General features: G+C 35.9%; 1 protein-coding gene across 2 annotated transcripts in view; it reads right to left on the reverse strand.

Moving 5' to 3' along the window:
- Positions 1-7,728: 7,728 nt before the first annotated feature.
- The window catches only part of LOC123563262 (G patch domain and ankyrin repeat-containing protein 1-like), a 36,069-nt gene continuing 26,313 nt past the window's right edge, over positions 7,729-17,484 (reverse strand). For both annotated transcript variants that reach the window (XM_045355964.2, XM_045355963.2), the window contains exon 2: positions 7,729-16,664. In XM_045355964.2, coding sequence (XP_045211899.2) covers positions 15,459-16,646 — 1,188 coding nt within the window. In that variant the 5' untranslated portion in view covers positions 16,647-16,664 and the 3' untranslated portion in view covers positions 7,729-15,458. The remainder of the gene's footprint in view (positions 16,665-17,484) is intronic.

Raw genomic sequence — 17,484 nt, forward strand, 5'->3', positions numbered from 1 at the left:
CATTCATTTTACTGCTCATATTCTCCATTTCATGGAATAATAATGTCCATTTCATGACAGTCATTATGTTCATTGTTTGCGACAGTCAGTTGTTTCCCTTAAATTTAATTGCAAATGACAAACTGCAAAAATTGCATATGACGGACAAATAGAAACAAATGACTAAATCAACGAAAAGCTTACTTATTTGTCAAACAAGGAAGTTGTAATGTAAGACATTGATGCAAATGCATCAAACGAAGATATAGAACAGTTCTTTGAAAGTGCTGAGCTTTTAAATGCGCTGAACTGTCCAGAAGTGTGACCCCTTCCTGTGGCACTTTCTCCGGAATGCAAGCATCCTTCGGGAAAGTGACAACAGTTTTTAAGAATAATATACATATGTTATATGCTGTAGGTTTTATGTAAAGGAACTTTTTCTTTCTATGATTTGGTTCATATTTCACAACGTGAAATATCCTTCTAAACGTTAATGTTAACATGTTTTAGCAAAAGACGAAATAAAATAAGCACAGACAAAATATAATTTTACGAATTTGATGAGACGACGCAGTTTTAAATGCATACAGTTAAAAGTCGATAATCTGGTTTTATTGGGAATCATCATATCTGCCAATATTGGTAAAAATGAAAAGGGTCATACCATTGATCTTACCTCTATATTTTATAAAACATTTTCAAAGCTAGACACATGTCCATAGGACACAATTGCCCCAACTCCTGTCACTGTACATGGTTTCATGACTCTAGGTGAAACATTTTTAAGATGTTTAAATCACATTTTTTTAAACTGAGTGAAGAGCCAAGTGAAACAAAACAAACCTCACAAATTCAGATGCTGGATAATATTCCTACATGGATTCATGACTAGGTGAAATATTGTTTTAAGATATGTGCAATACAAACTTCAAACACTTAATGTGTATTTTTCACTAAGTCAAGGACCATAGCTCCAGTCTGGTTGAGAGACATCCCACACAGAATATCAGGTGAGCAAGTCCACATGTTATATAACAATGCCTTTATGTTTTATGACTACAAGTCAAATACTTTTCGAGATAAGGCGACATAAATTTGTACCCCGTTTATGCATATTTTTGACAATCAAGGGCCATTACTCTGGTCTGACTGATAAAAATCTGGAACAAAATCCCAGATGCACAACTTCACATGCTGAATAATATCCCTATGATTCATGACCCTAGGTCAAATACATTTTGAGATACATGCGACAAAAACTTGTATCCCATTTATGCATATTTTTGAAAATCAAGTGTCATAACTCTGACTGAAAAAAATCTAGTACATAACCTCACATGCTGAATAATATTCGTACAATGTTTCATGACCCTAGGTCAAATACTGTTTGAGGTATGTGCGACACAACTTTTATGCTTTTATGCATATTGTTTACCAAGTCAAGGGCTACAACTCTGGTCTGGCTGAGTGATATCTCTAACAAAACCCCAGGTGCAAAACTTCACTTGCTGAATAATTCCTGTAATATTTCATAACGCTGGGTCAAATACTTTTTCAGATACATGCGATACAAACTTAGGCCCTTTTATGCATATCTCTTGTCTAAGTCAAGGGTCATTACTCTGATCTAGCTACGCGAGATCCAAATTAAAACCCCTGGTGAGCAACTTGCCGTGCTGAATAACAATCCTGTGTGTTTTGCTGACTCTGGGTAAAGTATTTTTTGCGATATGAACGACAAAAATTCGGACGGACGGATAAGGCGGACGGACAAGAGCAACCCTAAGTGCACCCCCACCCCCGTTAAAAAAAATTGGGGAGCACAAAAATAATGACAAATATAATGGTAGCATTATTTTAATATAATAAATTCGCAATTACTGTCATTTGAATATAACATAACGGGATAAAATCAAATGATTGTGTTTCATCTATAACAACTAAGAACTTTTATGTTTATTTAACAAAGATATAAACAAAGTGCATCAAACATTCAAACCATGTCACATGATCTGTTTTGTTCACGTTTTAGCGAGAGAAAGTCGCATGTTATACATGATGTTTTAAAGTTAGTTATAGTCAACTGGTGGCTCGATTATTGAAGTAAAGATTTGTTTCCTTATTGTTTCTTGGAGATTGGTGGCGTACTTTTCACTGTACCAATTGTTGATTTGTTCGGCGAATATTTTGGTTGTTTAATTGTGGTTTTGTTTTCAAGTTGATACTTTGTTGGCGGTTGGAATTATTGGTTCTTTTGTGAATTTGGTGTTTTTAATTGTTTGGTTGGTTGTTTGAATGTGTCTGTATATGGGTCCTTTTGACAGTTTAATGTGTATAAATTGATTTTCTGCAGTCTGGTTGTGAATTGTTTCGAATATATATTTTGTTCCGAGTTTTTGAGACTAATTGTTTGGTTTTTAATGGTTCTTGGTTAAAACTTGTGCTGGCCGAACATAAGTATTGAAGTACTTGCGGTATTTTGTTCATCATATATCTGTGCTGAAGAGACTATTCTTGCTGTGGCACAATTTCCTGGGTTTTAAAAGAATGAGCATTACAAACGAGTTATGGTTGTTCACTCAATTATTGTTTTGTGTTTTAAGTGTACTTATAGTTGTAAAATGCCTTAGGGTTCCATATTTCACTTGTTGAAAACCTTTTTCTAGGTAAAATTCAAGCTTTAGATAAAGTTTAATTTACACTATGCTATTAATACAATGATGTTTAGCGTTGTCGCCGCTTGAGTGAAAACTGAATGGATTCTGGAGAAGCACGTTTCTATTCTTATTCAGCTTAAAGAAGTACACAACTCTCCATCACGGTCGTAATGCGGTCAGTGCATGGATTCATTTTTGTTTTATTTTTTGTCCGAGCCGGTGCTAGAAACGTACAAAATATTGCTCATTTAATTACCTTTTATAAACATCGACATCAATTCAGATATAATTTTGCTTGGCTGAGTCCTATACTTATACTATAGGATTCATTCTTTTAATAATTGAAGTTTTGGATATTTCTAAATTCACCATCGCCATTCTCTAGAAGTATTTTTAACTAGATTAAATTGATCATTCTTCACATTGTACTCGATTTTAGGAGGTAACCTAGATCCATCTGTGTCTTGATATTTGTCATTCTAGAGAGGATATTATTTACCTGATCAGATATCCAAGTACATAACTCATTCTAATATTAGCATTATTACCGAAAAAAACATATCGTTTTGCGTAAACTTAACATTTACTTTTTGTAAGTGTTTTTAGAAAATGTCTATCGATGCTCAACAACTTTGTCTAACAATTAAGAACCCTACCAAACGGGTAATTTTTTAATCTACTATTACGCTTCTGCTCTTGTGACGCTTGTGATTATATGCTTTATATAGCCTACGTGCTAAAACAAGTCAGTCACTCCCTAACACATACGCAGATAATGCTACCAGAATGAAGCCATTGGGATAAGTTTCGGACTGGACTTGACTGAGGGTCGGGAATCGAGTAAGTATATAATGCTAACAGTGTTGGTAAATGAGGTCTAAGTCGGACTTGACTCTATTTCATCAACCAATGGGCCGTAGACTTTTACCCCTAATCTACACGACGTGACTGGATCTAGGTAGACTGCTCAAAATTATTGAAGCTCTGTGATGCTCAACGTGACTGGACCTCTGTAGACTACTCAATGTGACTGGTCGACGTGATGACTCTCTGCTTGTCTGACAGACGTGACTCTAGATGGCTGCTTGAGCTGCAGATGCAATTCTACCTATGTCGAATCTCACTTAACGACTAGTCTGTTCATCGGTTGCTTGACTCGCTTGCGTGGCATATAGGAACTGGTCTGTGTCTGAACTCCAACACTTGAATAAAATCTGAAAAGCAGATCCCTCGGAAGCACCGAGAACAAAGCAAACAGTGAAAATTGCAGACTCGGTTTGATTGAGTCTGTTCATGAGCAGTAATGAAAAATGCAACACTGCCCACGCCCCCTAGCACCGGCTTAAGCAGTATTCGAAGTTTCTAAAATTACTCTTGGGAAGGTTCTTAACCTTAAGTTTAAAACACCAAAAACGGCAATTTAAGGTGAAATGCGCCTAATTTGAAGTTCTTTGGTTCCGTTTCGAAATTTTGTTAAATATGAAATTAAGTATATTCCTCATATAATGCTTATTTTACATTTTTGATATTTTTGTAACTTTTTTCTCTGCAAACCTTCAAACACGACCATTGGCGTCCAGTTTTAAAGAACCATGATTTTATGTCCGTCAGACTGTTGTATTTACTAAAACCTCAACAGTTTCTGAATTAAAGAAAAGACAACAAAAGATAAAGATACAACTAACTTTTTGTTACAAGAACTGACAGCGCGCTCGAGTATTCGAATCCGTTCCATATAAGACAAGCTTACAAACAAAAGCTTTAGCAAAATGTTCATTAAGGTTGAAAAAGGGGCATTTGCTAAAATGTAAGCCAGAATTATGAAACTTGCTACGTGGGGTGATTCCATGATGTCAAAGACGTGTGTAAATCTATCAAGTTTGAAAGCATTTGGCCTAGTAGTTTCTGAGACATTTGCGTTCATGCAAAAATTTAACCTGGAATTCTAATTTAAAAAGCGGCATTATTTTGACAAAATAAAATCTAGAGTTATGTTACTTGTCCTATGAAATGTATGAAGTTTGAAAGCATTTGGCTAAGTAGTTTCTGAGATACCTGCTTACATGCGGACGCCAGAGAAAGGGTGATTCCAAAAGCTCTACTATTTGAAAGAGCTAAAAAGGAACGTTCGTGAAAAAAAATTGTCCCAAACCATTACAATTTCGATGTAAAGCTTAACAAGACAAAATATTACAAAATTCAAATAATAACAACCAAAGCGGTATGCAAGTGAGATATTTATGACTAGACTAAAAATGTACTGATAAGCTTCACAAAATCAGCACACAACCTACAGCGTGGAATTTGAAAATTGTTCATTTCACAGTAAAGTTGTGGTATTTGTAATAGTAACGGACGCAAATAAAACGGAACTTGTGCAAGACAATTGGACATCCACGGAATAGATGAATGTTGGCCAACATAAAGCAACAGCACAAAGAGAAACAATGCTGTGTACAACTGGTAGAAGTTCTATAAGATTACTTATAAAGGCGATTTAAGTTTTGTTTTCCTGTGTCAACGTAAAATCCTTTTACATTAATTAACTAAATTCTACATAAAGTATCACGTGGGGTGATTCCATGATGTCAAAGACGTGTGTAAATCTATCAAGTTTGAAAGCATTTGGCCTAGTAGTTTCTGAGACACCTGCTTACATGCGGACGCCAGAGAAAGGGTGATTCCAAAAGCTCTACTATTTGAAAGAGCTAAAAAGGAACGTTCGTGAAAAAAAATTGTCCCAAACCATTACAATTTCGATGTAAAAATCATTTACATCGAAATAAAAATATGAGATACCAATAAACCTGCTGAATTAACAGATAGACAGTAAATCGGACATGGAAGTTCCTGTAAAATAGGTATTTCCATTTTATGTTGACGATATATAATATAAAGTTTCATATTATTGGATGGAAACTGTATGAGCTGAGTAAACAAGGTACTAATGTAGTGTCTAAACAGAGGCATAACTCAAGAAAAGATAGTTCGATATGAAGGTCCCGCCAGTACGTGAATGTCCACTTTTTTCTGATGATAAACTAGTATACCAAGTTTCATTTGAACTAGATGGAAACTGTAGAAGCGTTGAGTACACAGGGTGATGGACAGTTCATGGGTGGACAGTGATGGATGGACAGTTCAAATGATTCAAGTCACCTGGGACTTCGATATAGAGGACATAAAAATATGCCACTCCACTTAATAAAGATGGTTGTATAGTTTTTACTCTAAAACTTGCATTCTGTGAACATTGCAGGTACTTTGGGAAGATTCTAGACGAAGTCTGAAAAAGCTGAAACAACGTAGCTCAAAATGAACCTTCGAATTGTCTATTAGTAACAGAAACTAGAAGAAGTTTGCTTTTTTTGTTTTGGATTTAACGTCGCACCGACACATGATAGGTCATATGGCGACTTTCCAGCTTTAATGGCGGAGGAAGACCCCAGGTGCCCCTCCGTGCATTATTTCATCACAAGCGGGCACCTGGGTAGAACCACCAACCTTCTAGAAGAAGCAGATACTGAAACAAGAGGACCATGATGGTCCTGAATCGCTCACCTGTCCCCACATGAACTGAGTATGACGTCGTTTATTCTGACCTATTTTCATGAACATCCACTGAAAAATATGGCCTCTAGAGAGGTCACAAGGTATTTCTATTATTTGACATAATGACCTAATTTTTGAAGGCATGTGACCCAGTTTTGTACTTGACCTAGATATCATCAAGTTGAACATTCTCACCAATTTTCATGAAGATCTCATGAAAAATATGGCCTCCAGAGGTTACAATGTTTTTCTATTTTTAAAACTATTGACCTAGTTTTTGACAACACGTGACCCAGTTTTGAACTTGACCTAGATATCATCAAGGTGAACATTTTGACCAATTTTCATGAAGATCCATTGAAAAATATGAGGTCCAAAGGGTTTTCAATGTTTAGACCTAGTTTTTCACCACAGTTGACCCGGTTTCAAACTTGACCTAGATATCATCAATATGAATATTCAGACCAATTTTCATGCAGATCGCATGAAAAATATGGCCTCTACAGAGGTCACAAGGTTTTTCTATTATTTGACCTAGTTTTTGACCGCATGTGACCCAGTTTTGAACTTGACCTAGATATCATCAAGATGAATATTCTACGCAATTTTCATGCAGATCCCATGAAAAATGTGACCTCTAAAGAGGTCACAAAGTTTTTCTATTATTTGACCTAATGACCTAGTTTTGGACCGCACGTGACCCAGTTTCAAACTTAATCTAGATATCATTCAGTTGAACATTCTGACCAATTTTCATACAGATGCCATGAAAAATATGGCCTCTAGAGAGGTCACAAGGTTTTTCTATTTGTAGACCTACTTACCTGATTTTGGACCGCACATGACCCAGTTTCGAAAGGAGGGGGGGTCCCAGTTAGGTGTCTGCGCAAAATGTTTTTTGACTTTATTTATACTTTGTGGTAATATACCTACATGTATTAAGTTTCATTAACAAGTGTTACTGTTACCAGTTTTGACTTACTTTTATAGATATTCACATTTAAAGTGGGTGAGGTAATCTGACATGTGACCAGCCAGGAACACAATTTCTGTTATTTTTTTTAAAAATGGTTCTAACTTTTTACCTGAAACTTTCATGATAGAATAACTAAGCAATGGACATTCACACAACATGTTGCATTTTAAATTATACTGAATACTTTTTTCATCACAGAGCCACAAAGTGGTCTAATCAAATTTACTGATTTTCAGTGGACGAACTTTTTTTAATTTTATTCACATTAATATTGTGCTAATGTTTGGCTTTATTTTTATAAGATTAAAAAGGAAACTTTATACTCATTACATTATATTACATTAATTCTAACAATATTATTTTTGTCCAATATATAAAAAGATTTCTAGGCTTGTCATGATATCTAATAAGACATGATTTTTAATATGAACACGTTCATGGGCAGTAAAGGAAAATGCAACACTGCCCACGCCTTGCAGCACAGACTTAAACCGCAGTCAATTTTCAAATTAAATGTACTGGTATCAACTATCCCAAAGAACTTAGAAGAATAACAACACTGACGACAATGCAACGTTTTACTTTGTTCTCAATGCTTTGAATAGACTCTTCCCTAACAGAATTTAAACAAGAGGGTCATGATGACCCTGAATCGCTCACCTGAGTAATATGAGCCACATAATTCAAATGACAAACTGATCCTAAAATATAAAGAAAGTAGGTCAGTAGGTCACATTCACGGTCACTGAAAGTCAGTTTTAAGATATGTGTGCTTAACATGTCATCCAAGTTTCAAGGTTGCATCTTAAAAAAAGTAGGTCAGTAGGTCAAGGCCACAGTCAGGTGACCCCTAATCACTTGGGGTCATCAGGTTATTATAATTAAACAGTCTAGGAACTATGCCCTAATAATTTTTAAGTATTTTTTTCCTATATAACTCATATAACAAGTGACCCCAGGGCGGGGCCTCTTTTCATCCCAGAGGTGTAATATCTAAACAGTCTTGTAAGAGATCCACTAGGCAAAGCTACACACCAAATATCAAAGGCCTAGGCCTTGAACTTTAGGACAAGAAGATTTTTTAATTAAAAATAAAAACTTGACACCCCCCTCCCCTGGGGCAGGGCCTCTTTTCACCCTATGGGGCACAATTTGAACAATTCTGGTAGAGGACCACAAGACAATGCAACATACCAAATATCAAAAGCCTAGGTCTTGCAGTTTCGGACAAGAAGATTTTTAAAGCTTTTTCCTATATTAGTCTATGTAAAATTTGGTACCTCTTTTCACCCCAGGGTAATGATTTGAACAATTTTGGTAGAGGACCACAAGGCAATGCTATATATCAAATATCAAAGGCCTAGGTCTTGAGGTTTTAGACAAGAATATTTTCAAAACATTTTCCTATACAAGTCTATGCAAAAATTGGGACCCCCTCTTTTCACCCCAGGGGCGTAATTTGAACAATTTTCATAGAGGACCATTAGATGATGTCACATGCCAAATATCAAGGCTCTAGGCCTTGCGGTTTTGGACAAGAAGATTTTTAAAGTTTTTCCTTTCGGTTGCCATGGCAACCAGAGTTCTGCATGGAATTCAATTTTTTGAACAATTTTGAAAGGGGACCACATAAGGATCATTCCTGTGAAGTTTTGTGTAATTCTGCCCAGTGGTTTTCAAGAAGATTTCTTTAGAAATTGTTGACGGACGGACGACGCACGACGGACATTGAGCGGTCAAAAAAGCTCAACATGAGCCTTTGGCTCAGGTGAGCTAAAACAGCAGACGAAAAGTTTAGAAATAAAAAAAAGCAGGAAACTTAAGGTGCATCTAATGTGCAGGAAACACGAGTAAATCACTCGCGCAAGAAAATACAAAATAATTGTAAAACTCAGCAAAAACTGAAGTATGTCAGCACTTCCTCAGATGAAGACAACATACCTTTGTGTCTCTTTGCGGAGAAATGGAGACCTGACAATTACTCTGGAGATGAAAAGACTTATAAACCCAGCAAGTGATGTAAATTCATCCGCCAAGCAAAAGGTTCAAAAAGGAAAAAAGCAAGAAATCGACTTTTAAAAACAATAAGAGAAAACAGCTTCAACAACAGTGCCAGAATGTCACAATATAAGCCCGTCACAGCAAATTTCCTTACACTGGCACCTGTATTTGCAAATGGAATTTTAATTTTGTGGTTGTTTAGTAATTATTGTAATTCGTTTGTTTTTCTAAGTCCACAAAAAAACTCCTTACCAGGTAGAGATACCTTAAAATACACCTAAAATTTGAAAGTAACATTTACAGTTATAAAAAAGTTACAATCTAATTTATTTATAGTAACAACTAAGGGAAGTTAATCCTAAAAAAATCCAAAAAAAATGTAAGTCCACACAAAAATCCTTACCATGTAGAGATAGGTCAAAATACACCTCAAAATTAGATGTAACATGCATGTTGCACTATAGAAACGTGATCTCGATTTTTCACTAGTAATGAAAAAGTTACAATATAAGCTATTTATAGTAACAACAAAGGGAAGTAATTCTAAAGAATGGACCTGCGCATGACACTCCGCCTCATGATGGTGTACAATTGTGCCAAGTTACATCAAAATCCCTCTATGCATGAAGAAGAAATGCTCCGGACAAAGTCATTCTTGTATCTGACCTTTGGTGCTTCCTCTTAAAGAAAGATCGTTTGCTTACAAGAATGGAAGGCCAGTTTCAAAAGTGTCACCATGGAACTCAATAAAATCTGGAAAGCAGATTTTCAAGACTAGCCAATCTGAAGAGGTCGACTTGCTTGTCAAATATCTCGGGCCTGAGTCTAAGGGTCATGCCATCAGCCTAAGATCAGTGTATATCAGCAATCCGACACTAGGCTGTGAAAGGATTTGGAACAGACTTGAAGACATGGTGCCCCAGAACTTGTGAAGCGGGCTGTTATGACAAAACTTAATCGCATGAACAAGATTAGTGTTAAACACACAAAGGCACTTGATAAACTTGCAGACGTATTGTCAGAAGTAGAGGCTTTAAAGCAAGATCCAAATTGATTCGTCAGGAGTGCTGCCAATTTTTTCAGATGCTGCCCTTACCCCTACAAGAGAAATGCCGCGGTGTTCAAGAAGAACAATAATGATTATGTTCCCACCTATCTCATTGTTTCTAGAATTTGTACATGATATGGCAAAGACAAGGAATGACCCGTCTCTCATATGTAATGCAACCAGTGTTGAAAAGACAACGTGGTTTGAAGCTTCAACTGTTAAAAAGACTGACATTCATTATCCAGTTTGAGCAAGTGAATCTAAGGTTAAGATACAACTTAGGTGTCCAATACACAGAGCTAGCCATTCCATTGTAGACTGTCGTTCTTTTCAATCTAAGTCAGTGGATGCAAGTAGAACAGCACCCCTATTTTCCGAATAGTGGAGCTAAAATATCTGAAAGAAACGTCGCATGTTCGGATTACAATACACAAACACAAAAGGGAAGATTGTTGAAACAAAACAACCATTAGATGTGCATTGTAACTGCAGATTTAAATGCAGTAAGAACTTCACGCATGAAGAGAGAGAGAGATGAAGTGTTTCAGAAATTCTGGAATCTTGGATCATACGAACGCCAAAAAGATTTCTTGTGTGCCAGTGTGAAGGAAAGTAACCCGGAGAGAATACGAATAAGTGCAAAGAAACGACGAGCGTGTTCTCTGTGTGATAAACGGGTCTGAAAAACACATAGATGTAAAGGTTATATAAAGAGAGGTGTGCAGCAGAGAAAAGTACAGGGCAATATTTTGTGAGGAGTACAACTACTCTTTTCATGTACCAGAAGTAGATCAATGTAAAACATGCGTCATTTATCATCAAAAGGAGGCATGATGAAATAAGACAAAACTATGAAGACCACTTAAATAGGAAATTGAAAGCAAGGGAGAAGGAGAAAGACAAAACTAAAGCAAAACAGATCGTTCATACTATGCTGTTACTTTCGACTCGGAAGCTGTATTGCCAATCCCTTGCTCTCTTGTAAGTCAAGTCTACTATTTAACGGAATACCGCCTCGGTAACCGAGTGGTAGAGCGTCCGTTTTGAGTGCGGGAGGTCGTGGATTCGATCCCCGGCCGCGTCATACCAAAGACGTAAAAAATGGTACTAGTAGCTTCCTCGCTTGGCGCTCAGCATTAAGAGGGTAGTGCTAGAGTGGTCAGCCCGGTGTCAGTATAATGTGACTGGGTGGGGTGTCATGCCACGTGACTACGGCGTGATATTCCAGTGAGGCAGCACTGTAAAGTTGGGCATTGTGCTCACTGCTACAAGTAGACATCGTCGTTTATATGACTGAAAAATTGTTGAAAAAGACGTTAAACACGAACACACACATACTATAAACGGAAACTAAGCTGTTACAATGTTACAATTTGTCATTCTACTCGCTGAAAGACGGAAGTGTCACATACTGTCTCTGGAATGAAACAGAGGGAAACAGAGGGGCGTGTGAGATAGGATCTTGCATACAGACTTGCATACAGTCTTTGCCATTAACAATAAAACATCTTTGCCTCTATTCAGATTGTTGTTCAGGTCAGAATCGAAACAGGTTCATTGCAGCCGTATCAATAAAAGTCCAAATTTAGAAGCCATCGACCGAAAGTTTCTTGAAACAGGGCATACTCAGACGAAGAGTGATTCTGTCCATGCAGCAGTGGAAAATGCAAAGAGACGTACATTCCAAGCGAGCGGGACACAATCGTTAGATTAGCGTGAAAGAAAAAACCTTATACTGTTGTGCCTATGAAACACTATGACTTTCGTGATTTGAAGTCCCTGGCAAAGTCTGTTTTTCCACAAAATATAGTTGATAGTACAGGAAAAAGAGTACAATGAAAAAAAATTAAGTGGCTTCAGTTCCGAAAAGTTGAGAAAGGAAAAATCTACCTCAAGTATATCAAGTATGTGATTTTGCCGAGGTATTTCACTGTGTGAAAATCAAGCAGTCAAGGAAAAGTATTTCTGTAAATTTGGAGCTGCCTAAAATGTATGTAGAGAAATTGCCTATAGCAACTACTAAAAAGAAAGGACTTATTTCTCTGTGCAGAGACGGTACTGTCTCCTCAGAGTATCATAAATACTATGAAGACCTACCAGATGACAAAACTGTAAGAGACTGTCTACCTGATCCTGATGCACTAGAAAGTGATCACGACTCTTGTCCAGAGTAATGGTTTAAGGTGAATCTAAGTACACCACAGATGTGTCTGTTGTCAGTATTAAGATAATTTTTTGATGAAATGTACATATTTTACATAGTAACGGTACATAAAGTTTTACAAGTTTACTGGAATAGATGTCATAAAGAGTTAACTGCAAACATTGGTAGTTATTGATTTGAATACTGTTGTTTTTCCAACATACATTAACATTCCTTGTCTAAGTGCACTTATGCACAATGTGAAGACCGTGCAAACATACAATGTGTATTTATATAAACCACATCAAGTGCACTTGGTGCTTTGTTAATCTAGATATTTAGCCATAAAGCATTGTCTATTTATGGACAAGTGCACATAATGCATTTTTACACTAAAATAATCAACAAATTAATTTTACACCAAAATGAAAGTATAATTGTCACCAAAAACACATTTTATAAGCACTGGTGTTTCTTAATTTTTTATTGTTATCTTGTGAGTATTTGCTCTCATATGATCATATATCACATTGATAGTCTCATTCAAATAAAAGTTATACATATCCAAAATCATCTTTTTCAATTTTCTCCAAAGTTTAAAAAAATATACTTATCACGTTCTGGCTCTAACCCCTCGATATAATAATTATAAGGAAAGGTCCTAACTGTCTGAATAAAGTTGGAAGAGGACCACCCAAGTTACATCCTGGCCAAGTTTCATCAATTTCCGACAAATGGTTCAGAAATGATTTCATTTGAAGAAAATTCTGATGAGCATACAACAGACTGCTGATGAGTGATCACATTAGCTGTCCTCTAGCACTCTGTGCTCTGGTGAGCTAAAAATAAATAAATTGTATAGAAATTAAAGCCATGGCAACAAATCCTTTCAAAAGAAGCTTGTACTTGATAGCTGTGCTACCACCAACTGTTAAAAGCATTATTATGTTAAAAGACAATACAAAATAATATACGTATGTCTATGAATTTTACAGGATTTTTTTTCTAAAACAGAGCACTTTGGTAAAATTCAGCTCTAAAATTATTTAGTCTTTACTACTGGATAAAAAGTTACAATTTAAGCAAGGAATATTTCATGATTTTATGAATAACTTAGAAACAAGCCGGTCATGACGACCCTACATCGCTCACCTGTTAAAGGCCTTGGAATCATCAAGATAAACATTCTGACCAAGTTTCATCAAGATAATGTCATAAATGTGGCCTTAAATAGGGTAACAAGCTTTTCCTTTGATTTGACCTGGTGACCTGGTTTTTGACCCCATATGACCCAGTTTTGAACTTGGCATAGGAATCATCAAGATCAACATTCTGACCAAGTTTAATGAAGATAGGGTCATAAATGTGGCCTCTAGGGTGTAAACAAGATTTTCCTTTGATTTGACCTGGTGACCTAGTTTTTCCCCTACATGACCCAGTTTTAAACTTGGCCTAGAGATCATCAAAATAAACATTCTGTGTAAGTCTGTATCAAATCAAAGCATAAATGAAACCTTTATGTGGCTGAAAGGGCCAAAATAGAAAACTCTAGAACACATGATGGAATCAAGCCGTTTTTCGAAAGGAACCAAGATCTTATTGAGACTCAAGTTGTGTTTAAGTGTGGTTAAAATCGAATGTTAAATGTCACTTCTATCATGTACACAGGGTAAAAGTGAAAAAATTTTGGCTCTATCAGGGGCCGTAACTCCAGAACCTATGATTGGATCTGAAAGATTCATCATGGAATTCAAGATCTATTGTTGTTAAAAATATTTTGCAAGTTTGTGTCAAAATCAAACAATAAATGATGTCTCTATATGGCTGCAAAAGCCAAAATACCAAATTATCGAATTTTATTCAAACTAGAACTGTCACAGGAGTTACTTCCTGTGACTTATACCTCCACAATACGGCCTTGTCACAGAAGAATGGCAACCATAAGAAATTTTTAAAATACTTAGAATAATATAAAAAACGTTAAAAAATTACTCGTCTTTCTTCATCCTGGGCTTCCGCGGCATATATAAGTAATACTAGACTTAGTATATGTGCCCAGGATGACGGATGAGGTAAATATAAAAATCTCTAATATTAGAGATACACCAAAAATGAATATAAAAAAGTGTCTTACCGACAAATGTTACCACAGAAAAATGTATTTACTTTTTACGTAGGACTAATAATAAAGAAGTTAGTAAAATACCTAAAATATTGAAAATCTAAAAATAGAATTTCTAAAAATAGACTAATTCTTGGTATTTATGGGGAAGTAACTCAGTACAAAGGTTAAAAAGAGGTTACTTCCCTTTGGCTCTAAGCCAATCAGAATGATATACATGTATAGTGAAAATGCATCAAAATTAACCTTAAATCTAAGTAAATGGGGGCATAATTCATGAAAAATTGGTGTCAGAGTTATGCACTTTGTGTCATCTGATGCGGGTGATAAGGTGGAACACCTATTTTAAGTTTGAATCAAATCCATTTAGTAATAACTGAGATATAGTGAAAATGCATCAAAATTAACCTTAAATTCTAAGTAAAAGGGGGCATAACTCATAATAAATTGGTGTCAGAGATATGCACCTTGTGTCACGTGATGTGGGTGATAAGGTGGAACATCTATTTAAAGTTTGAATCAAATCCATTAAGTAATAACTGAGATAATAGATTTCACGACGGGACGCGACAAAACTGACTCCTATATAGCCCACCCCCTCAACCATGTTTGGTGGGGTATAATAACTCTAGAATCCATGAAGAGATTTGCCCAGTTTTCGAATGGAACTGAGATATTATGCCAACACAAGTTTGTGCAAGTTTGATTAAAGTTAATTGCAAAACGTGGTCTCTGTCGTCTTCAAGAGAAATTGTGGATGGATGACGACGACGGATGACAAATGACAATCACTAAAGATCGCTTTGTCACTATATGACAGGTGAACTAAAAACTCTTAAAATATTAAGTATGTTGCCACTGATAATGTTTAAGCTTGCTACATTCTACGTATTACACATTTTAAAGCTAGACAAATGAAGCCTTCCCAAATGCAATTGAACTGGTATTCCTTTGTCAAGATTTTGTATTTCTAAGTTGACCTACAAATCTATATTCATGTAGGTTCGTAAATTTCGTTCCCATTGCTTATCTCTTTGTTCCCTTTTCTTCCTTTCTCTTTTGGCTACAGATCTGGCTGACATTACTCTCTCAGAATGTTTATGAACAGATTTCACAGCTTCCACATCTTTAGGTCCAAAATGTGTAACCTTTGGTTTTTTGCTAACTTTTGATCCTAAACATAATCTGTCTGTTTTCAGAGTAGTTTTGACAGGGTATTTAGTACCACGTCCATCAGGTCCAAGTCCTTCTTGTCCATCCCAACCTGATTTTTTCATCAACTGGAAACCTTTGTTTGTTTCAGGTATGATATATCTGTCAGACTTCGGCTTGAGTCTGAGATTAAACAAATGCACTGTAGAACTTTTATGCTCTACAGGTGAACACTCATTAAACTCCCTCTTACACACATCACAGAAAAATTTTGGATTATCTCTCTTTGCAGTTCTTTCGGCAGACCTTTTGCTGTAGGTATTAATCACAATTTTTTCACCAATCGCCCCAACTTCTTCACAAATTTCTAAAACTGTCTGACCTTTATTGTTTAGAATATATTTGTTGGCACCTTTAGATAAAAGAAACCTTATCACATCATTATGTCTAGAAACAGCTGCACACATCAATGCAGTCCATCCATAACCATCTTGAAAGTCTGCATCTAGATCTTTCTCATTCCTGAACAACTTTTTGAGTCCAGACAAATCACCATTTTGAGCACAGTTAAGTAAATGATTATGAAGTCTTTGGAAATCAGTATCGTTATTTCTTTTAGGTAACAGTCTTTTGTTAATATCATCAAAGTCATTGCATGTATACACATCTGAAGCATCAAGTTCTTGTTTTATATGAATAAACTCTGCTTTACCTGTACCAAATGCTCCTGATTCTGCTGCATTACCTACATTACTGATTGCAATTCCTTCCCTTGTTTCATAATTCAATCTCTTGTCTTCCTTTGTGTTACCCAGTTTTTGTACTGTATTTCTCCTTCTTTCTTTTCTTGTACTACTTCTTTTATGAACAGACTCGTCATCTTCTTTGATCAAATCTTCATAAAATGCCTTTGCTTCATCACCAGTAAGAGTCTCACTGTTCACTTTCTTTTTGTGTTTTACAACATCATATTCAGACCCAGCAGGCACAAATCTTATCAAGTCCTTGTGTTCCATCCCAAAACAAAAATCACCCTGAAACAGAATTCATTTACACATGAATAAAATGGTAAAACTAGCTGACTATGACTAAATGGTGTCTATGTTTTGGACTAAAGACATTTTCACTGATTTAATGGAATACAAAACCACACTTGTTTATTTTGGGTAACTCAGATATTATTATGTATTGATCAGTAACCTTTAATATTTCCTAGTCATTCTTATCTGGTGCTTACAAGTGAATGGTGTTTCGATCTTACAAAACTAACACATTTTCTTTTTATTTCATGTCTTTTAAATGTATTTATCCAATAATAACAAATTTTAACAATGCAACCTAACACACATCATACAATTTGATGTCAAAATGTTAACAAAAGATCACAGAATGATCTTAGCGCCCACCAATGAGTCATTTTTGAATGTTCCAAATTTCAAGACTAGCACAATGTCAAAATCAAGGTCAAATTTCATTTCGGTACGCAACACTGTGCATGTGGTCCATGCATGTGAAATTTGAAAGCTGTAGCTTGAGAAATGCGAAAGTAGGTAACTAGATCAATTTCAATGTCAAAGTTCATTCTGGTACACAAAACTATGCATGTGCTTCAAATTTGAAGGCTGTAGCTTGAGAAATGTGAAAGGATGGTACTAGGTAAAAATCAATGTCAAATTTCAATTCAGAACATAAAACTATAGCATGTGGCCCAAATTTGAAGCCTGTAGCTTCAGAAATGTGAAAGTAGGTCACTAGGTCAATTTCAAGGTCAAAGTTCATTTCGGTACACAAAACTATGCATGTGGTCCAAATCTGAAAGCTGTAGATACAGAAATGTGAACGTAGGTCACTAGG

This window comes from Mercenaria mercenaria, chromosome 2 (genome assembly GCF_021730395.1).
Source record: "Mercenaria mercenaria strain notata chromosome 2, MADL_Memer_1, whole genome shotgun sequence".
NCBI lineage: Eukaryota > Metazoa > Mollusca > Bivalvia > Venerida > Veneridae > Mercenaria > Mercenaria mercenaria.